This window comes from Oncorhynchus mykiss, chromosome 7 (assembly GCF_013265735.2).
Source record: "Oncorhynchus mykiss isolate Arlee chromosome 7, USDA_OmykA_1.1, whole genome shotgun sequence".
In the NCBI taxonomy this organism is placed as follows: domain Eukaryota; kingdom Metazoa; phylum Chordata; class Actinopteri; order Salmoniformes; family Salmonidae; genus Oncorhynchus; species Oncorhynchus mykiss.
The window spans coordinates 74,814,856-74,837,849 of record NC_048571.1 but is presented as its reverse complement, the minus strand read 5'-3'; the positions used below and the strand labels follow the sequence as shown (position 1 = coordinate 74,837,849).

Below are 22,994 nucleotides of genomic sequence, written 5' to 3'. Positions count from 1 at the left end.
AATCTAGACAATCTAGAGATTGTAGTCTGTCTAGTGCATCATTTGGTTAGTCTTCCACACCAGTGACTATTTACATTCTTGTCACATTGTATTATCACATAATGCAAATTCCTACCTACGTGCGAGACAAAAACTAAAATACTAAAATAATATTGCCTGACATGTAGATATTGTGCAGTGGCAACAACAAGCTTTCAGAGGCAGCCCCACGTACAGCACCTAGAGTATTTTGCTGCATATGAAAGAGGATGGGAGCAAGGTGAGAAAGCTTCGACTTTCTCCTGCAGTTGTTAGGAAGATTCTGCTGTTCTATTGACCAGACTTTTTACTGTTTTATTACTGCATCCATTAGTGGCCGTGGCCCACTGTTGCTGTCAAGATTTTTGATCCCGTTTATGTAACAAGAAAACATGATCGTTTCGGTTACATAATAAACGCATATTCCGAGTACATGAGGAAACCCCCTTGGTTTGCTGGCCACTATAATATGTTGGCAAAAACAATAGGTCGTGTGTGTTAATTTCAATAATGTCGGAAACAAAACAACATTATTCAATAAAATCTTGTACTGGATTTTGAATTAAATGCTTCGCCTGTCAGTCACTCAGGAATGATGACACGGCATGTCTACTGGAAAGAAAGAGCCGTGATTGGATCGCGCAGATACAGGAGGCGGGATCATTCCATCTTCTACTGTCAGATTGGTATAGAGTTGGCTTTGCTTCTGCAGGTAAAAAGAACTGAGCGACACAAATTATGAAACATTTGTTCTAGCAAGACATCGAAACGCGATAGAACAACTGCACGCTTATGTCGCAAGAAAAAAATATTTGAAGCCTTGAAAAGCAAAGTAAAAGCGTGCAACACCTTTAGCGCTTGGAAACAAAATCTCGCTTTGTCAACATTTAGCCGGGGCACGCATTTTACAAGGAACTTCGACAGCTGCGTGTTTTCGAGCAAGCCATCAACAAAGAATGAAACCCCTAAAACGAGGTAGGCTGAAATTAGCCATGTTATTTTTATTTCCAGGTATTAATTGTTGCCCTGACCGTGTCTGACGGTTTGCCTGGTGTGCTCGCCCGTTGGTGTTAAATGGAATGCAGTTTTTTGTTGCGAGCAAATGCAGCGTGTGTTTGTTTGAATTTGGAGGGACAGCTAACCAGCTAGTTATCTTTGGAAGCAAGCATGGTGTCCATCTGGCGGAGCGACAGAACAGTCCTACATGCGCTATGGCGTGCGTTCAAAGGGTTCTTTGTACGTTTGCTACGTGACGATGGGAAGATGGCTAGCAAACTTAGTCAATGTTTTCTTTGCTCATTTGTCGAGCTCTAACAGGAATTTCTTATTTTCGTTATTTTTTTGCATTTGGAAATTGATTGCTTTCAGCTAGATAATTTTGATTTCACTGGAACTGTTAACTGCACTAGACCAGATTGAATGGAACAGAACAGAATACCAATCACTGACGCGAACTTCATTGTTTGCTTTGTAGCCTGCTAGCCTTAACAGCTAGCTAGTTAACTAGCTAAGTTACGTTGGCTGTAATGCCCTTTTCGCCTCGAGGATTTTAGTGAATTTAGCAACTCGATTTCTACTCACGCCTTTGAAGTTTAACGCATTCAGTCATTTAGAAAATATCATATTAGCTCTAAGATAAGAACGGCATTTGCTTTGTAGACAGTTGAGGTTTGATAGAGGAGCAACGTGTGACGTAAGTTAACTGACTTCAAGCTAACCTCAAACTAGTTAGCTCAAATTATCCCACTTTTTATGACCCACCTGGAGTGCATTCATTAGCTACTAGCTAAAATACAGGTCATTACCAGCTGTGTAACGGGATCGCTAGTAACTTTAATTGCTACTTTCAAGCTGTTCAATGGACAAAATATTGACAGCACAACTCAAAACACTGAAAATCCAGTGTTTTAGGCAGTATAAAAATAACTAGTTTACCAATTTAAGTCGTTGGCATATTTAGTTTGCTATAATCAATTATCAGTTTTGCCCTTTCATGCACTTAACTTTTAAAAAGATTATAGCCGCAACGTTACTGTAAACAATTGGATGGACATTCAATTTGGGCATACAAACAAGTGAGGAGTGTCTCCAGGACTCTGAATTTCCCTGGCAAGAGGTGAAACTGGTCCCCTGCACGGTCTATAGCTCGCCCGCCGCTGGAGATGGTGATATGCACACAATCTCCTTTGTAAGGACAGGCTGTCCCCCGGGGGTCAGATTTCAACCAGAGAAAGACATTCACTGCATTCTATACCCTGGGAGAAAGCATGCTTCATTTTGAGTTGCCCCCCCCCCCCCCCGCAACATATAGTGATTGGGGGAATGAATATATTGTTCTGAATGTGTTTTAGTTCAATTAATGGCACATCACTTTAATAGTAAGTTGTCATTGATGAATGCTTTTAGTTGTGCTTACCTGACTGCTTCACCCATACTAGGTCTCTAACTCTAGGTGGCATTCTCTTGTCCATACAGTTGGCAACCATTCACTTCGACCCACGACAGCCCCACCTGAACCACGATCGTCTGGATTGTAAACGTTTAGAAATTTAATTCATCGCCCGTGGTACGGCTTTTGAAACATATGGCCCTTATTGTACATCAGTGAAAGAATCCAAATAAAAAATATGCACTTATTGTAGCAGTTTTGGACAGATGCATACAGCTATGGGTGCCTCCATCCGACAACACTACACTTCAGAGTAGCTTACACACAGGTGTTCAGAGCATACTAGATGGCTAATTGGCACAGGTCACCCCATGTTTTCTGTAAACAAGCGTCTCAATTTAACCCTTCACCAAAGCTATTTCTTTATAGGTTGGTGAATGTACAATAACAAACAGGCCTACACAATAAGTAGATACGTAACATGGTAATCTGATGGAGGGAACAATACATTCCATAACAAATGAGTGAATGTCCAACCCTGTGAACAGTGTCCACCATACAAATACTAGCTCGGCCAAACTGACCCCCCCCCCTCCTCTCCTCCTCAGCTCTGGAAGAGGAGCAGATACGGGAGCTGTCGTCAGCCATGTCTGACAGCGACCCCTTTGAGGATGACGGTTTTCCCCTTGACCTGTCAGGGGGCGGCGTGGCCTCGGGTAAGCGGCGTCGCCGCGGCAACCTGCCCAAGGAGGCGGTGATTGTGCTGCGGACCTGGCTGTATGAGCACCGCTACAACGCCTACCCTTCAGAGCAGGAGAAACTCAGCCTGTCAGATCAGACCAGCCTCTCCGTGCTACAGGTGAGTGGACCGGCCTAACATGGTAAAATGTTCTGATTATGCTGTGGGGTAGATCTCACACTGACCCTAACAAGGCTGGATAGATTTAAACTCGCCCTATTTGAACTGTTACAAATGTTTTAGACATTTTAGGTCCGGTTTCATCATGCTCCCCTTACAAGTCTAGTGTTGAAATGAATGATTTACAATGTCCTCCAGTTGAATGGTTCCAGATATGCTAATTAGCTCCTGATGCAGTGTAAACAGTTGATCACAGCAGACACTTGGGGCAAGATGAAGCCATGACCACCTACTCGCCCTGTCGAAGATAGTTGTTTATGAGATATTGTGTTCTCTATTGGCCTCGTGTGCGGGGCGCTAAACGTCGCAGCACCTATAGGCCTACTTCAGGCCGTTGCTAAATATTCTATAAACAGCGATCCATCCCATGGTATTTACTTCGTACTTATCATCGTACTTCAGCCCTTGGGTGTTTCACAACAGTGTAACAAATATCCCATGACTGATGTACTACTGTACAGATGAATTTGACACCGTTACAGCAGCCCTTGTAGGCCAACCATGTGATGTTTCCTCTTCCCTCCAATACACACACACTCTCACACCCCAGGAGTTGGTGACATGAGCAGACAGAGCAAGAGGCTAGAGCAGACAGCCGGCCCAGTTTTAACTCTTTATTATATGAGTCAGTTGAGCTAATTATTAGGGTCTTCTAGTTGACTTGAAGCCAGACAACCGGGCTGCAGTGTTGTGCCCCTGGCTGGCTGTGCACTTCTCTGTGGCTAATTTTTCACCCGAGACTTCTTTAATGCCAACAGTCTGAGGCCCCTCATCTCACTGTGTGTGGGGGAGATGTTTCCCACTAGAGGGCGGTAACCAGGCCTAAAGGTGAGGGAGACTGAGAATATGTGGGCGGAAGTCTATTTCCAAACAACTGGCCTCGGCCCAGTTTTAACACTTTATACTGGTCAGTTGAGCTAATTATTAGGGTCTTCTAGTTGACTTGGCACACACACACCAAAAATATTTTTTTAAGTGACTTGAGATTTATTTTTGTAGTTTGGCTCTTGGCGGAAGCCTAGTTGGGCCCTTGAGATGCACCCAGTTTGTTTTCTCAGTCATGCAGGCATTGTTAAAGGAACTTCCTCCACTTTCCAGATATGCAACTGGTTCATCAACGCCCGTCGCCGCCTCCTCCCTGACCTTCTCCGCAAGGACGGCAAAGACCCCACCCATTTCACCATCTCCAGGCGGGCAGGAAAAGGTGAGGGTCGCTCATCCACTGGTGGTGGAGGTAGCTCCCCTGAAAGCCCCACCTCCTCGGTCCCCTCACCAGCCCTGCCCCCACTCCGGCCCTCGGTCATCCGGCCAGCCCCCACGCTGGACCTCAGCCTCCTTGGCAACACAGCCACGGCCATTCTGACGGGAGCCGGCTACCCAGGCCAAGAGGGCTGCTGCGTCCAGGCCCTGATGCAGCTGGACATGCACGTTCTCCTGAGGGAGGTCGAGGAGAAGGGCTCTACGGTTATTAGCGCCAGTCCCATTGGCGGGCTATTCAACACGCCACCCCCCACCCCTCCGGAGCTGTGCCCCGGCCAGGACTTCAGTGACCTGAGGCTGCTGGTGGACGCAGCTCTCCAGAGGGCCGCTGAGCATGAGAGTCAGACGAAGGCCACTACAGAGGCCACGGTCTGCAGCAGTGCTATGGGTCTGACCCTTCCACCAGAGCCGAGCCAAGCTACGCTGAGTCCCACAGAAAAGGCTGTGGTGTCCGCAGTTTCAGTCCCAAGCCCCGGCACGGTCTCTTCAGCACCTAAACTCACCCCAGCCCTTTCCTTCATTCCTGCGCCAAGTCTGCCTCCTCGCCAGGCCAAAATTCCAGTCCTAGTGCCAGTTTCAACCTCTGTCCCAACATTCATCCCAGCACCAATCAAACCCCCTGTGTCAGCCCTAAGCCCTGTTCAAACCTTCACCCCATCACTAACTTTATCCCCTGTCCCAGTCTCATCCCCAACTTTAGCCCTAGTCCAAGCACCTCCGCCAGCCCTCACCCCATTCCTAGGCCTTTCTTCCTCCATCCCCAGCAGCAGCAGTTTCCAGAGGGCCCAGTCGGTGGCCAGTGTGTGGAGCATGGTCCACAGCGATGTTCCAGTTCGACAGCCTGGTCCCGTGGCACAGACTCCCATAGCCACAGTGTGGGGGGCGCAGCACACCCTGCATGCTGTCAGCGAGACAGTCAACTAGAGCCACGGCCCACACCCTGGTCTGTATATGGGGGCGCACCAAGCTGTGTATATCTGAGAACATATTCCTTTCATCAACCCACTGATCCTGTATGTCTCTGCTCTGCAGTTTGAATATGACAGAACTGTCATATACATCAGACACGGGGATGGAAATACAAGTGTTTTAAAGATGATGCTTTTTTAAAGCATTTTTTAAATCAGGACTTTAACAAAATATTTTATCCAATAGAGCCTGTTGCTGGGCAGAAGCTGTCTACTTGTCAACATTCCAGAGTATAGGTTAAATGTGACGTCAACATAAGAACGACAACACAACGTTCTATTATGTAGTTTTGAACTTACTATCTCAACCATTTCCAAACGAGGACATTTCCTTCCCCTGTTATACATTTTTTTTAATGTCTTGAAGCCAGCACCAGCAGATCTAGCCTCATCAGTAGCAGTACCGGACTTGGTTGAATGTATAAAGCGGAACTCGATGACTTTAAACCCTGGCTGTCTAGCCTGTCAATCATTCCCACCAAGGGCGGACTTGGGGCGGAGACAACCGTGTTTGTTTCAAGCGCTAGTGTCGTGCTCCTCCAGTACAGTTTATGCACTTTAGATTTTCATTTTTTAGTCCGGCCTTCACAATCTCAAGCATTCCGACGCCCCCTTCCCCCTCCTCACAATGCCGGAAGACAGGCGGAAGGGAAATTGATTGTACTGCAGTTTGCCTGACTGCACAGCTCCAATGTCCTTCTCTCCTTGCCTTAAAGTGACTGTAAACATGTGGCCACCAGGGATTCTACATTGAAGACACACACCCAAAATCATCAGTCGCAAAGTATATGAACACTACCATTTTGTTTTACTTAAAAAAATATTAATTTTAACCCATTTCCAAAATAGTATCTCAACGGGTAAGCAGTATTTGTGTGTATATATGAAAAAGGAGGAATGTTTTTTTTTGTATTGCTCTCTTATCTTTATGTATTGTGTATGATTTCCTGGGATGTTTTTAATGTGGATGTGAAGGAGGTGACATCCCTGTGTGTGTGTGTGAACGTAAGGTCATGTAACACAACTCAATTTCTGTGGTCGACGCTGAAGGCTTAGTCAGGTGACGCCGTCAGGCTAGTGCCCTAGTATGCCATAGTTGATGGATGAAGACTGTTACAAACATTTTCAAGCATTTGGGTCATCCTGTTTGGGGAGGGTTTGACCCAAGTAGCAAATCATTGGAGCCTTAAGATCTGGTCCTTGTATTTCAAACCAAAATGTCTTAATTGAAATACTCTTAGTTGTTCCCTCGGATGACAAAGGCTGGTCAGTGTTGTATTGAAGTCATTGATCAATGTTGAGGTTATTGAGAAGCAAACTGTCTGGAAAATGTGACTCTCCTTTCCTCTCTGTTAGTGGACTATATCCTCTCTACAGTGTTACTCATTCTTATACGGTTGTAGTTTCCATGAAACGGTCTTAGTTCATATACCACATTTTATGGCGAAATCCTAACTTTTGCTGCAGCACAAACATTAGTGCTGCTGCAAAGTCTTATATTCTGTCAGGTCAGTTCAAACAGGTCCAACTTTTCTCTATTCTTTTCAACTCTTAAGCTTTGAAAAGACCATTGTGTTACAATTCCAGAAAATGTTTGATCTTCCAGCTAGAAAGAAGCATGATAAGAGCTGATATGGAATTTTGTTATTATTAGCCTGGGTTTGTGACGCGCACTGATCCCATTCTCTCCGTCATGTCTCCCAGATATGTAGGGTTAGGGCTACCCCTGGATTTCTTTCATACGGCTGGATGTCGGCATTGTTTCCTGATTTGTCGTTGGGAAAGGTAGATCGTACAGGTACTCCACTAACGGAGATGTGCTGAAGAGTTTTAAGGCTCACACATGCCGCACCCAATGTGGATCTAGCATTCTGCCTGTCATTCAGCACGCTGTCTTTTGGGGACCTGCTGTATATTGACTGCCAAAATTTTAATGTGTTTCTATGTGTAAAATCGGTGCGCACTCGGTTGGCAAATTATGTTCACAGGTGCTAAGTATTCTCGGCCAGCAAACACTTTTGGTGCGTCTGAGCCCGTAACTCCTCAAACAGTTTGAGGGAAGGAAGGGTTCCTGGTCATAGTGATTTGTAAGAAATAATGGTGTGAATAGATATACAGTACAATTAAGTGGGTACGTGGTTTATTCATTACTACATGCCACTGACTACACGTTACTTGTTGTGATACTGGAAACAACCTGGATACTGGACATTATTTAGAAAGATATATATATATATATATATATATATATCAGGTTTTGGATGCAGAATGAAACTTGGGTCGTAGATGCCAATGTGAAAATGCATGTAAATTCATCAAGGTCAGGTGTTTCTCTTTTGGCATGAATTGTAGCTGAAATGACAATGTGTAGCTTCTCAATATGACCAATTGCATCCTAAAGATGTTTTTCCATTTCACTGTATGAATCATGGCTGATGTATTGAAAGTATAACTGGCTATCGTGCCTTAAACATGGGATTGAGGGATATACCCCTTCTACATAGAAACTTTTGAATAGTCTGTGCAATATATGCCTTAAACTTTAAATGTGTTTTGTACAAGCATTTCAGAGAATAAAAGTTTTTCTTTTTCATATGCTTAGTGTCACATTACCATGTCCTTTTGTCTCGCAGCACTAAGATTAATGACACAGAATTGACATGTGCAAGATATTGTACCATGGGTGCCCTCCCCCAGTTCTATCCAAGACAACAATTTTCATCGAAGTGGAGTCCAAAGGTCTACTGAACCTTTTAGATGGTTACCTCTATACTGGGTGGTGTCAGAGGAACTCCCTAAGTCATAGACTGTTCTCTGCTACTGCATGGCAAGCTGTACCAGAGCACCATGTCTGGGACCAAAAGGCTCCCGAACAGCTTCTTCCTCCCAAGCCATAAGACTTGGAACAGTTCATCTGGATCCTGAGTGGAGCAGTAGTCTAAGGCACTGCATCTCAATGCTAGAAGCGTCACTACAGACACTGGTTCGAATCCGAGCTGTATCACAACCGACCGTGATTGGGAGTTCCATAGGGCGGCGCACAATTGGCCCAGCGTCTGGGTTTGGCCGGAGTAGGCCGTCATTGTAAATAAGAATTTGTTCTTAACGGACTTGAATAGTTAAATAAATAAAAATATCAAATGACTACCTGCACTACTTGCATACACCCCCCCCCCCCCCCCCCCCCTTGTTTTTTTTGTTGCAACTACCCTAGCACAGGCTTGACGTACACTCACTGGACTCTAACCACATAATACCTGGATAAACACAAACAAATTCATTTATATTGATGCCAAACTTTTTCCATATGTTACAGCCTTATTAAAAAAAATCCACACTACTCCCCATAATAAAGCAACAGCTTTTTTTTTTAAAGAGATGTTTGCTAATGTACATATTATAACAAATAAATCACGATTACATAAGTAATCAGACCCTTTACTCAGTACTTTGAAGCAGCGTTTTACAGCCTCGAGTCTACTTGGGTGTAGTTAGGGTCGTTGTCCAGTTGGAAGGTGAACCTTTGCACCAGTCTCGGGTCCTGAGCTCTGGAGCAGGTTTTCATCAGTGATCTCTCGGTACTTTGCTCCGTTCATCTTTCCCTAGATTCTGACTTGTCTCCCAGTCAAGTGGGAGACTGCTGAAAAACATCCCCACAGCATGATGCTTCACCGTAGGGATGGTAGTGGCCAGGTGATGCCAGTTTCCTCCAGACGTGACGCTTGGCATTTAGGCTATCTTGGTTTCATCACTCCAGAGATTCTTGTTTCTCATGGTCAGAGTCCTTTAGATGCCTTTAGGAAAACTCCAAGCGGGCTGCCATGTGCCTTTTACTAAATAGTAAAGGCCTGATTGGTGAAGTGCTACAGAGATGGTTGTACTTCTGGAAGGTTCTCCCATCTCCACAGAGGAACTCTGGAGCTCTGTCGGAGTGACCATCGGGTTCTTGGTCACCTCTCTGACCAAGGCTCTTCACCGATTGCTGTTTGGACAGGTGGCCAGCTCTAGGAAGAGTCTTGGTGGTTCCAAACTTAAATTTAAGAATGGAGGCCACTGTGTTCTTGGGGACCTTCAATGCTGCAGAAATAATTTGGTACCCTTCCCCCGATCTGTGCCTTGACACAATCTTGTCTCAGAGCTTTACGGACAATTCCTTCTCATGGCTTGGCTTTTGCTCTGAAATGCACTGTCAACTGTGGGACCTCATGTCCAATCAATTTAATTTACCACAGACAGATTCCAAGTTGTAGAAACATCTCAAGGATGATCAATGGAAACAGGATGCACCTGTGCTCATTTGAGTGTCATAGCAAAGGGGCTGAATAGTTATGTAAACAAGGTATTTTTATTTTTTTACATTGGCAAAAATATCAACCTGTTTTTTGTTATTACAGGCTATTTTGTGTAGATTGCTGAGGATTTTATCTAATTCATTTAGAATAAGGCTAATGTAACAATGTGAAAAGAGTCCAGGGGTCTGAATACTTCCGAATGCACTGTACATTCATATTCCTTCACATGCTGCTGCTACTCTAGGTTTATATATGCAGTCACTACCCCTACCTACACATTACCTCAACTAACCCATACCCCTGCATATTGACTTGGCTCCAGTGCCCCTTATTTTTCCTTTATTATATTTAGCTTTTTTTGTTGATGCATGAGGTGAAACAATATTAATGACCTTTAAAGTTGATCTGCATTAGGAGAAATGTCGCCACTGGCCGCCCCAGGCGCATTTTTGTTTTTGCATCGTCATAAAACAAATCTGTACATAACACTGTTCTCTCACGTGCAATGATGTCCGGGGGGGGGGGGGGTGTTCACTGTTTGAAGTAACATATTGTAATATCGCAAACGGGGTGGCAGTTTCACTGCTACTGATTTCAGCTAAGACTCGGTGACTCTTGAAATACTGCCTAGTCTACATCTGGTGCTAGTGCTTTAACCTGGACCACTTCATTTGATCATACATTTTTATGGCACATGCTTCTTAAATGACAGGTTGTAGACTAACAGTGAAATGCTTTCTTGCGGGTCCTTTTCCAACAATGCAGAGTTAAAGACACACAGTAAATATGAAGTATTCTTCTCAGTGTCACAACTGCAATGTAAGAGAATATCAATCAGTTTATATTTTATTTTCTCTGATAGAATATTAAAAGGTATTGAATGCTGCACTGAATGCAGCAGGACATTGAAATTACTCATCTGGAATAAAGGACACAGTGGAATGTCACTTCAGGGTCCTTCGTTAGTCCTATACAGGCATGATAATTTTCCTTAAACAATAATTCAACCCAAACATGATTATACCCGAACACAACCAAGCCCAACCTCTTCCTTCTGTTCTCTCTTATGAAAGAGCAACGAGTAAACAATTTCAATAGGCTGACTTTCTTCACGACATCATCCCTCGCTTTCTTGTACAGGTCTGACCCTTCATGTTGAGTGTTTTATCTTGAATGAGGTTGTGGTGCATCAATGCAGGCAGAGTTAGAATAGACCTGACCAGATGACAAGGAGATATGACTAGCACTGGGAAACATGTCTAACGAAAGAAGGGTGGAATGATAAGCATTTAAGCAATGAAGGTAACATACAACCCATCAAAAACATTACATTAATAGAATAGAAGAGAGTCCATTACAATGTGGTTTTCCAACACAGCTCCTGGATAGAAGGTGCAGTTCTTTACAGAGGCGGTGCTGGTGTGAGGCAAGAAGAGGTACTTGGCTGGTATGTAGTGCTGAATGCTTTTTGGGGGGAGTGGGCCACACATACAAAGGCGTTCAATGCATCTCAAGAGTCTAATATTGCTTCCTTTCACCTTGTCACCTTTCCTGGAATGGATTAGAGTAAAGCAATATTCCGATCACTGGGAATTTCAGAAAGGATCCAGAGAGGAAGCCACTACAGACTTATTGAGATGCACTTAGCTGAGATACACTCCTCAATGGATAATCACCATTGACTATAAAAGAGAAGTCCATTCCATCTAAAAAGCACTGTGTGTGCGGGCCACAAAGCAGTTGTCTCTCCCTACATGTCGTCCTTGTCCTTAGCTCCGTGTTTGAGGATGCGGGTGAACTCGGCGTAGTTGAAGTTGCCCTTCGTGTCAATAGGCGCCTCACGGAACAGCTCGTCCACTTCCTCATCAGTGAAGCGGTCGCCCATTGTGGTCAGTAACTCTCGCAGGTGGTCCTCGTGGATCACTCCTACAAACGGGAGAGTGAGGCGGGTCATCATCTGGCTCTTTCCTTGATTCTTCTCATCCCCTCTCCTTCTCTAAACATTGGAGAAGAAGGTCCGAGTGGGGGGACCTTGAACCTTCCCAATACAGTTGAGAAGGTGGTAAGAAGAGAGGCTGAGAAGAATCGAGGATAAGAAGTCTTTTTTTTCCTTTTAAGTGTTTGACATTACTGTGAAGGTGGATGCTAGTGGTTGACATTGAAGAGTGTGAGTGTGCGTGCTCGTGTGTCTCACCAGAGCCCTCTTCGTCGAAGCAGGCGAAGGCGTTGCGGATAACGTCCTCTGGGTCGGTGCCGTTGAGGCGCTCTCCGAACATGGTGAGAAACATGGTGAAGTTGATGGGCCCCGGCGCCTCCGCCATCATCCCCTCCAGGTACTCATCTGACGGGTTCTTACCTGGGGACCACAACAGAACACTCACACCATAGTCAACATTAAGTGGTAAAATCTGAATTCTGTTCGAAGGTAGACATTGAGGAAATATAAATATTATGGTTCCATTGAACCAATGTTAAATTGACTTATGTGCCCGGTTGGACGTTATTACCGGTCTGCATGCTTATTGGTAGCGCTCTATCTGACAGTACTGGTATTTAACTGGGAAATGTTCTGTTGCTATACATCTCTAAGGTTGTTTTTGGGGAAGATGTTTCAGTCTAGAATTGATGAGTATACGCTTGTTAGGTCTTGTATATAGAATATAGTCAACCCACTAACAACAGGTTCCTATGTGTTCCCCTTTGGCCTATGTCTTACCCAGTGAGGCCAGCATGTCATGAAGATCCTCCTTGTCGATGAAGCCGTCTCGGTTCTGGTCGATCATGTTGAAGGCCTCCTTGAACTCCTGGATCTGAGACTGGTCGAACATGGCGAACACGTTGGACGTGGCCCTCTGGGGCCGCTTCTTGGTGGTCTTCCCCTTTGCACGTTTGCTCGACATGGTGGTGGTTGGATGGGCCTAAGGCATGCAAAATAGGATATGGATGGTTACGGTTGGGTGAACGATACGACTCCCCAAAGTGGGCTGTTGTATTGGGGAAGCGGATGGTTCTCATCTCTCCCACGGGAAATGTCTCCCCCAAAAAAGACTCAATAAAGAAAAATGCTCTTAATTTATCATGGCACAAGAGTATAAATGCAAAAGCCTGACAGTGATGATTTAGTTAGGCCTACTTGTCAACCTCACCAGCGTGATTGCGATATGCGCTGAATAGGATCATACATGAGCAAAAATTTTACATAAATTGTCTAGGTAAGGCTAGGGACTTCACTTGGTGCCAGAAAATGGGTTATTACTTAGTCTCAATTATTCAATTTTCAGTCTCTGCATTGGTGCCAGATGCCATCGACCTCCAAATTACACTCTCTCCGCACCAAAGATTCAGGTTGTGCCACTGCTAACTGTCATCTGCAGTGAACAGTGTGAAGAGGTCACAAGATAGCCAACTGGTATCCTGGGAGAACAGGCCAAACTTAGACCCGTCACTCAGTGTGCGTCATTGACGATGTGTGCACAGGCGGGGATAGTGCTGCTGGGTGGTGGCACATCAGAAAACAGACTGAGCAAGAGCCAATACCATACAGGAAGTAACATGTCATTAAGGTTGAGTCATTTAGAGGTATAATGAGTTCATTGACTGCCAGACTATGACATAATGCATTGAGAGCCACTGAAGCATGTTATTCATATCAATGATTCGCTTAGACTCAGGGACGCTCTCCACACAAAATCTCTTCCTCAAGTTGGATGACTGACAGAGAAACAAAACATACTCTCTCTCTCTACTGGCATGTGGTACAGGAGATAAAAGCACTGGTAACCAAGATATAAAGCAGACTGCCATAACATCATTTAGCAAGCCTTATTTGAGCATAGATGGGAACGACGTGTGTGTTTGCATGAGTGTGATAGAGGTAGATCACAAAATCATGGCCGTGTTCAGCAGGCACAAAATTAGAGATTGTTTTTAAACGTCGAACCGTTCTCATTGGGGCAATGTCAGTTGGTACCAAAATATTTTCTACCATTTCATCCCTACTGAACAAGACCCACTTGTCCAGTGACATAACCCAGTCAAATGTTAGGCAAACGACAAGTCTCTCTCACTCAGTGTGTCTCCGCTTGCTATTGGAGGTAACAGAGATGTAAGGGAGTTGTCACTGGCAAACTGCTTGCTCATTGTCCAGCTTCATTTCAAAGGATGAAGGAATTTTAAGATTTGGGCCTGGGGGCAAATGTTTCTTCTCAGAAGTTCTCAGTCCTTCTCTTTTCCATGTGTTTATAACACATCACCATGACTAGGGGGCTGTTCAAAAATGAGAATGTTAGAAGTGAATTTCTCAGGGTTGAGTTGCCTGATTTCCTGTAATATTTCACATTCTTGTAGAGGGATGACTAGATCCCTATGTCATTGTAAGCACATCTTGCACAACCATTTAAAACTGATCAATTAGTCTTGTCCAAACCCTCATCTCATTCTAACTAACTAGATATTTAGTCTGAAGCCCCCTGGGGAATCTGTGTTTCCCAACTTCACTCTAGAATTAATTTCTAGGCCATTATTACTTCACTGCTTCTGCAACCAATTGAATTCCTCAGGTTTCTCGACTGGCTGACTCACCGATTAGGTTTAGAAAACATTTCAAGATCATCATTGGTTTGTTATTCTCTGGGATGTACTGTGTGTTTATCAGTGTACCAACCACACCTCATCACTGCGGTCAGGGCCCCACTGACCAGACACACACACTAGCAGTTATGTCAATCACTGTCTTGACCTAACCACCTAACCTCTCATCACGGACACCACTACTACTTCTGAGGGGTCAGCACTGGGGAAGTTCCTAAATGTGACATACTTTAACAGACCAAACCAACCTCTCGGTGTCTAAAAACAGGTAAACATAAGGCTCTAGATTAGAAGTGAGGCAGTTCCATTGCGTTTTTTCATTGTTCCCCTCTAATCATTGACTGATTTAGACCTGGGACACCAGGTGTGTGCAATTAATTATTAGGTAGGACAGAAAACCAGCAGGCTCCTGACCTCTTCGAGGAAGAGTTGAATACCCCTGCTCTAGTGTTTAGAAAGCTCTATACCGGGCACAGAGTGGTGACAACTGGTCAAATCTTAATTCCACAACACCGTGATGAGTAGCTACACCAGATGACCCTAGACCTGTGACTGGTCGCTTTAGGCATACAATAAGAACTCAGAAACCCTATCCAGCCCTCACCTTGAACTCAGCTTTTACAAATGTTGAGAGTTTCCCATACAATTCTGACTAATGCTTTAAAAGTGTCACATCTAATACCAACATAAAATCCCTCTAAGATAAACAACATTAAGGAACATGTTTTTAAAAATCGATCTCACCTTGGCTTCAGGTGAATTGTAGTTGTTTTGGGGAGTTCTCTGAGGCCTTCTGTCTGGGTCTCAGTGCTTAGTTGGAAGGGAAGCAGGCAGTACCACTGAAAAGTTTGTTTAAAGAAAGTCTTCAACCGGCCCATCCCACTCCTCCATTGGCCAATCGCCTTGCCCGGCTGTCCCAAACAGAGCCAGCCCTGCTCAGGCATTTACCCATACAAGGGAAAAGAATGTGCAGGCCTGCAGCTCGCCACTGCCACAGCGGAGCCAGGGTTGTTTGGCAATGGGAATATGGCTGAAATGACAGGAACTCTGATAAGCTGCCTTATTTAGAGAAAAAGCTAAAGGGCCGCTGTGCGGACGATCTGTCTATGGTTTGTGGTTTTACATCTGGGAGGGAGGGAGAAGATGATAGGAGCCGCGTTCTGAAGCTCCCAGTTGTTTGAAAAGCTGCCTGGGGGACTCCTTAATAAGGCAGTTTGTCTGGCCAAGCTACTGTCTGGATCTCTAGGGAACACCTTTTTATCATGTCATTGCTGTACAGTAGCATAAGTTATTCTGTGGTACTGTTCTCTGCCATATTGAGAACAACTGTTAAGCTGTTCCAATGAAATTACACATTTATATTGTGTTATTGTTCTTGCAAATACCTACCAAGAAACAAAATATCTGAGTCACATTTGAGTTGCACAGATGCACTTTTTTGTAACTACACAGTAATGGTGTTAACATAATTTGGTCAATGTCTTTTACTTTTCACCTTTTAACACCTGATTTACTTAACAAATGGCAAATCCAATAGGTGGTCCAGGTCGGGGGGGGCTTCCTCTTTTATTCTCCATCCTTCTCTATTGTTCCTCAATCAAGGGGGACAGCTTTTCAACAGGAGAAGTTCAAAAATGGCTAGAGGACATCTTTAAGAGAAGTATAAAATAGTGTATTATGGATGTAAGTTTAAAGTGTATGAAGGGTTTGTCAATTACTTTTCAGGTTCTCTCTTTCAGTGGACTTATGTAAATGATGGGTTTATGGATTTTTTAAATATTTTTTATCAATATAGATTTGCAATAAGAGTTTTGCTTTGACCACATTTTACATTTGCAGAATAACCTTGCAAGTAAGCATTTCACTGTACTGTTTACACCTGCTGTATCCTGTGCAGGTGACAAATACACATTTGCTTTGTTTACATGCAATGGGTATAAATGTCTGCCTGGAATGATGCTCCTATGAAACTCCTATACTTTGCTTTATATTGCCTATGCTACTACTGTGTGCAGAGCATACTGGAGACCATTGCATACCATGGCCTGTAAACAAGAAAAGGATGCCGTCTGGTGGCCAGAGAAAGTTTATTTTTTTTGTATAATCTACAATAATAATGATCGTTTTCTGATTCTATCATAAACTAGCGTTTCCCAAACTCTGTATTCGGGACCCCAAGGGGTGCACGTTTTGTTTTTTACCCAAACACTACACAGCTGATTCAAATGATCAAAGCTTGATGATTACTTGATTATTTGAATCAGCTGTGTAGTGCTAGGGCAAAAACCAAAACGTGCACCCCATCCAGTTTGGGAAACCCTGAAAAACAATACAGTACTATAATTGTGACGTCAACGAATTGTGTGACAATTCTGATCTGTTATATAATTTTTCATCTTATTAATTAATCGATCCCATCATTCATAAATTATACTTTCTTTTTATTTTTTTTAACATTTCACCTTTATTTAACCAGGTAGGCTAGTGGAGAACAAGTTCTCATTTACAACTGCGACCTGGCCAAGATAAAGCATAGCAGTGTGAACAGACAACAACACAGAGTTACACATGGAGTGAACAATAAGTCAATAACACAGTAAAAAAAATAAAAAATAAAAAAGAGAGTCTATATACATTGTGTGCAAAAGGCATGAGGAGGTAGGCGAATAATTACAATTTAGCAGATTAACACTGGAGTGATAAATGGTCAGATGGTCATGTGCAGGTAGAGATACTGGTGTGCAAAAGAGCAGAAAAGTAAATAAATAAAAACAGTATGGGGATGAGGTAGGTAAATTGGGTGGGCTATTTACCGATGGACTATGTACAGCTGCAGCGATCGGTTAGCTACTCAGATAGCAGATGTTTAAAGTTGGTGAGGGAGATAAAAGTCTCCACCTTCAAAGATTTTTGCAATTCGTTCCAGTCACAGGCAGCAGAGAACTGGAAGGAAAGGCGGCCAAATGAGGTGTTGGCTTTAGGGATGATCAGTGAGATACACCTGCTTGAGCGCGTGCTACGGGTGGGTGTTGCCATCGTGACCAGTGAACTGAGATAAGGCGGCGCTTTACCTAGCATGGACTTGTAGATGACCTGGAGCCAGTGGGACTGGCGACGAATATGTAGCGAGGGCCAGCCAACTAGAGCATACAGGTCGCAGTGGTGGGTGGTATAAGGTGCTTTAGTAACAAAGTGGATGGCACTGTGATAAACTGCATCCAGTTTGCTGAGTAGAGTATTGGAAGCTATTTTGTAGATGACATCGCCGAAGTCGAGGATCGGTAGGATAGTCAGTCTTACTAGGGTAAGTTTGGCGGCGTGAGTGAAGGAGGCTTTGTTGCGAAATAGAAAGCCGACTCTAGATTTGATTTTAGATTGGAGATGTTTGATATGAGTCTGGAAGGAGAGTTTACAGTCTAGCCAGACACCTAGGTACTTATAGATGTCCACATATTCTAGGTCGGAACCATCCAGGGTGGTGATGCTAGTTGGGCGTGCGGGTGCAGGCAGCGAATGGTTGAAAAGCATGCATTTAGTTTTACTAGCGTTTAAGAGCAGTTGGAGGCCACGGAAGGAGTGTTGTATGGCATTGAAGCTCGTTTTGAGGTTAGATAGCACAGTGTCCAAGGAAGGGCCAGAAGTATACAGAATGGTGTCGTCTGCGTAGAGGTGGATCAGGGAATCGCCCGCAGCAAGAGCAACATCATTGATAAAAACAGAGAAAAGAGTTGGCCCGAGAATTGAACCCTGTGGCACCCCCATAGAGACTGCCAGAGGACCGGACAACTTGCCCTCCGATTTGACACACTGAACTCTGTCTTCAAAGTAGTTGGTGAACCAGGCAAGGAAATCATTAGAAAAACCGAGGCTACTGAGTCTGCCGATAAGAATGTGGTCATTGACAGAGTCGAAAGCAGAGTTAAACGCAAGGTCGATGAAGACGGCTGCACAGTACTGTCTTTTATCGATGGCGGTTATGATACCGTTTAGTACCTTGAGCGTGGCTGAGGTGCACCTGTGACCGGCTCAGAAACCAGATTGCACAGCGGAGAAGGTACGGTGGGATTCGAGATGGTCAGTGATCTGTTTGTTGACTTGGCTTTGGAAGACCTTAGATATGCAGGGCAGGATGGATATAGGTCTGTAACAGTTTGGGTCCAGGGTGTCTCCCCCTTTGAAGAGGGGGATGACCAAGGCAGCTTTCCAATCCTTGGGGATCTCAGACGATATGAAAGAGGTTGAACAGGCTGGTAATAGGGGTTGCGACAATGGCGGCGGATAGTTTCAGAAATAGAGGGTCCAGGTTGGCAAGCCCAGCTGATTTGTACGGGTCCAGGTTTTGCAGCTCTTTCAGAACATCTGCTGTCTGGATTTGGATAAAGGAGAAGCTGGGGAGGCTTGGGCGGAGCTGTTGGACGAGGTTGGAGTAGCCAGGAGGAAGGCATGGCCAGTCGTTGAGAAATGCTTGTTTAAGTTTTCGATTATCATGGATTTATTGGTGGTGACTGTGTTACCTAGCCTCAGTGCAGTGGGCAGCTGGGAGGAGGTGCTCTTGTTCTCCATGGACTTTACAGTGTCCCAGAACTTTTTGGAGTTAGAGCTACAGGATGCACATTTCTGCTTGAAAAAGCTGTCCTTTGCTTCCCTGACTGACTGCGTGTATTGGTTTCTGACTTCCCTGAACAGTTGCATATCGCGGGGACTATTCGATGTTATTGCAGTCTGCCACAAGATGTTTTTGTGCTGGTCGAGGGCAGTCAGGTCTGGAGTGAACCAAGGGCTATATCTGTTCTTAGTTCTGCATTTTTTGAACGGAGCATGCTTATCTAAGATGGTGAGGAAGTTACTTTTAAAGAATGACCAGGCATACTCAACTGACGGGATGAGGTCAATATCCTTCCAGGATACCCGGGCCAGGTCGATTAGAAAGGCCTGCTCGCAGAAGTGTTTTATGGAGCGTTTGACAGTGATTAGGGGTGGTCGTTTGACTGCGGACCCTTAGCGGATACAGGCAATGAGGCAGTGATCGCTGAAATCCTGATTGAAGACAGCGGAGGTGTATTTGGAGGGCCAGTTGGTCAGGATAACGTATATGAGGGTGCCCTTGTTTACACATTTATGGTTGTACCTGGTTGGTTCCTTGATGATTTTTGTGAGATTGAGGGCATCTAGCTTAGATTGTAGGTTAAGCATATCCCAGTTTAGGTCACCTAACAGAACAAACTCTGAAGCTAAATGGGGGGGCGATCAAGTCACAAATGGTGTCCAGGGCACAGCTGGGAGCTGAGGGGGGTCGGTAGCAGGCGGCAACAGTGAGAGACTTATTTCTGGAGAGATTAATTTTTAAAATTAGAAGTTTGAACTGTTTGGGTATGGACCTGGAAAGTAAGCCTGCAAAGTAATGTCAATCTCTGCAGTAGACTGCAACTCCACCCCCTTTGGCATTTCTATCTTGATGGAAAATGTTATAGTTGGGTATGGAAATCTCAGAATTTTTGGTGGCCTTCCTAAGCCAGGATTCAGACACGGCAAGGACATTGGGGTTGGCAGAGTGTGCTAAAGCAGTGCGTAAAACAAACTTAGGGAGGAGGCTTCTGATGTTGACATGCATGAAACCAAGGCGTTTTCGAAGTCAACAAACAGAAGTCAACAAGTGAGGGTGCCTGGGGACATGCAGGGCCTGGGTTTACCTCCACATCACCCGCGGAACAAAGGAGGAGTAGGATGAGGGTGCGGCTAAAGGCTATCAAATCTGGTCGCCTAGAGCGTTGGGGACAAAGAATAAAAGGAGCAGAGTTCTGGGCGTGGTAGAGTATATTCAGGGCATAATGCGCAGACAGGGGTATGGTGGGGTGCGGGTACAGCGGAGGTAAGCCCAGGCACTGGGTGATGACAAGAGAGGTTGTATCTCTGGACATGCTGGTTGTAATGGGTGAGGTCACCGTATGTGTGGGAGGTGGGACAAAGGAGGTATCAGAGATATAAAGAGTGGAACTAGGGGCTCCATTGTAAACTAAAACAATGATAACTAACCTGAACAACAGTATACAAGGCATATTGACATTTGAGAGAGACATACAGCGAGGCATAAAGTAATCGCAGGTGTTGATTGGGAGAGCTAGCTAAAACAACAGGTGAGACAACAGCAGCTAATCAGCTAACACAACAACAGCAGGTAAAATGGCAATGACATTTATTCTGACAAATAAAATACAATTTTATTGGCATACACATATCTGCAGATGCTATCGCAGGTGCAGCGAAATGTTTGTGTTTGTAGCTCCAACAGTGCAGTAATAATACCTTGCAACACAAAACAATAAACACATATTCCAGAAATGTTAATAGAAAGAATTAATATCAGATTGAGCAATGTCAGAGTCCATAATATAAACAGTACCAGTCAAAAGTGGACACACCTACCATTCCAGGGTTTTTCTTTATTTTTATTAGTTTCTACATTGTAGAATAATAGTGAAGACAGCAAAACTGTGAAATAACACATGGAATAATGTAGTGACCAAAAATGTGTTAAACAAATCAAAAAAAAAATTATATTTGAGATTCTTCAAAGTAGCCACCCTTAGCCTTGATGACAGCTTTGCACCATCCAGCTTTTGTAACTTTTGGAGTACCCAAACTCAGTAACGTAACTTGATTACATTCCATTACTTTTAGATGACTTTCCCCTTAAGAGGGAAGACAAATGCATGTTAGCAATTGAACAACATCTATTGCAGGATAAATCAATGTTAAAGTTTACATTGCTGGCTATTTATGTATGTTACATTTTACTTTATGGGTTGTTTATGGTTGGTTAGGCTTCTTCTAACCCAACGCTTTCTACTACATATAATAATATGATTAAAGTATATCAGAATTCCAGTCATTCCAATAAATGTAATGCCCCTTGATCTGTTATCTTCAAGTATAGATTAGCCAAATTGTTTTACCTGAGCATGACCCCAAAACTAAGGATTTATTAACCAGCCCTACTGTTGTTTATGATTTTGTTGTCATGGGGGACTGAATGGACTCATTGATTCCAGTTGAAAAATGCTGCACTCATGGAATGACATGCTTTGAGCACTACTGAAAAGTGCTATTTACATGTGAAAAATGAATGTCATATGCTGCATTTGCTATAGGCCTATTGTTTACCTTTTTGTTGCTGACACTTGATAATATGCAGCTGTTTTAAAGGGCAAATCCACAGATGAAACAATCACAAAACAGTTGACCCGCCTCTTTTGGTAAAAGCTGAGGGATGGGCCTGGAGAAATGTGACCACTCAGATTAATATACAGAGATATGGATGCAAGGACTGACCATCCATGATATAATTTTTTTTGTTTTAACCATGTTAGGAGGCTATTCAGTGTGTGTTTACATTTACAATGTTCACAAACATTGGAATAAAACAAGCTTATATTTTTGGTTCTCATGAGTGTGACAGTTGAACTAAGATCATAAAACATTTAAGTTATATTCTTCAAGAATCAATGAAGATATATATTTATATTACTGTTCAAAAGTTTGGGTTCACTTAGAAATGTCCTTGTTTTCCATGAAAACATACATGAAATTAGTTTCAAAATGAATAGAAAATATTGACAAGGTTATAAATAATGATTTTTAATAGAAATAATAATTGTGTCCTTCAAACTTTGTTTTTGTCAAAGAATCCTCCATTTGCAGCAATTACAGGCTTGCAGACCTTTGACATTCTAGTTGTCAATTTGTTGAAGTTATCTGAAGATATTTGACCCCATGCTTCCTGAAGCACCTCCCACAAGTTGGATTGGCTTGATGGGCACTTACGTACCATACGATCAAGCTGCTCCCACAACAGCTTAATAGGGTTGAGATCCGGTGACAGTGCTGGCCACTCCATTATAGGCAGAATACCAGCTGACTGCTTCTTCCCTAAATAGTTCTTGCATAGTATGGAGCTGTGCTTTGGGTCATTGTCCTGTTGTAGGAGGAAATTGGTTCCAATTAAGCGCCGTCCACAGGGTATGGCACGGCATTGCAAAATGGAGTGATAGCCTTCCTTATTCAAGCCTTCCTTCAACCCTGTACAAATCTCCCACTTTACCACCACCAAAGCACCCCTAGACCATGCCTGACAAATGGTTTCAAGCACTCCTCCAGCATCTTTTCATTTTTTTTGCTTCTCACAAATGTTGTTCTTTGTGATCCGAACACCTCCAACTTAGATTTGTCTGTCCTTAACACCTTTTACCCCAATCTTCCTCTGTCCAGTGTCTGTGTTCTTTTGCCCATCTTAATGGCCAGTCTCAGATATGGCTTTTTATTTGCAACTCTGCCTAGAAGCCCAGCGTCCCGGATTCGTCTTTTCACTATTGATGTTGAGACGCGTGTTTTGCGGGTACTATTTAATGAAGCTGCCAGTTGAGGACTTGTGAGGTGTCTGTTTCTCAAACTAGACACTAATGTACTTGTCCTCTTGCTCAGTTGTGCACCGGGGCCTCCCACTCCTCTTTCTATTCTGGTTAGAAAATGTTTGCGTTGTTCTGTGAAGGGAGTAGTACACA

The 22,994-nt window shown here is 43.8% G+C and overlaps 2 protein-coding genes across 4 annotated transcripts; one reads left to right on the top strand and one right to left on the bottom strand.

The window, feature by feature from the left end:
* The first annotated feature begins 623 nt into the window (after positions 1 to 623).
* On the top strand, positions 624 to 8,151 carry LOC110528482 (homeobox protein TGIF1). 3 transcript variants are annotated; one of them, XM_036984060.1, is made up of 4 exons: positions 737 to 993; positions 2,494 to 2,584; positions 3,016 to 3,266; positions 4,425 to 8,151. In XM_036984060.1, exons 3-4 carry the CDS (start codon positions 3,054 to 3,056, stop codon positions 5,508 to 5,510), a joined length of 1,299 nt encoding a protein of 432 aa, XP_036839955.1. In that variant the 5' UTR covers positions 737 to 993; positions 2,494 to 2,584; positions 3,016 to 3,053; the 3' UTR covers positions 5,511 to 8,151. The 3 variants fall into 3 exon arrangements, with proteins under 3 accessions (XP_036839956.1, XP_021466257.2, XP_036839955.1); XM_036984061.1 differs by lacking the exons at positions 737 to 993; positions 2,494 to 2,584 and adding an exon at positions 624 to 730; XM_021610582.2 differs by lacking the exon at positions 2,494 to 2,584 and having other exon boundaries at positions 711 to 993.
* Positions 8,152 to 11,291: 3,140 nt separating this feature from the next.
* LOC110528481 (myosin regulatory light polypeptide 9) lies at positions 11,292 to 15,328 on the bottom strand. The gene is made up of 4 exons (XM_021610581.2): positions 15,181 to 15,328; positions 12,563 to 12,764; positions 12,041 to 12,202; positions 11,292 to 11,772 (listed from the first exon to the last, which is right to left on the bottom strand). The coding sequence occupies exons 2-4, from the start codon at positions 12,744 to 12,746 to the stop codon at positions 11,597 to 11,599; spliced, it is 522 nt and encodes a 173-aa protein (XP_021466256.1). The 5' UTR covers positions 12,747 to 12,764; positions 15,181 to 15,328; the 3' UTR covers positions 11,292 to 11,596.
* Positions 15,329 to 22,994: the final 7,666 nt, after the last annotated feature.

Coding starts and splice junctions, on each gene's coding strand:
- LOC110528481 (XM_021610581.2), bottom strand. CDS start 12,746: ATGTCGAGCAAACGTGCAAAGGGGAAGACCACCAAGAAGCGGCCCCAG. Junction 12,203..12,562: donor TGACATGCTGGCCTCACTGG/GTAAGACATAGG, acceptor TGTGGTCCCCAG/GTAAGAACCCGTCAGATGAG. Junction 11,773..12,040: donor CTTCGACGAAGAGGGCTCTG/GTGAGACACACG, acceptor TCCCGTTTGTAG/GAGTGATCCACGAGGACCAC.
- LOC110528482 (XM_021610582.2), top strand. Junction 3,267..4,424: donor CCAGCCTCTCCGTGCTACAG/GTGAGTGGACCG, acceptor TCCACTTTCCAG/ATATGCAACTGGTTCATCAA.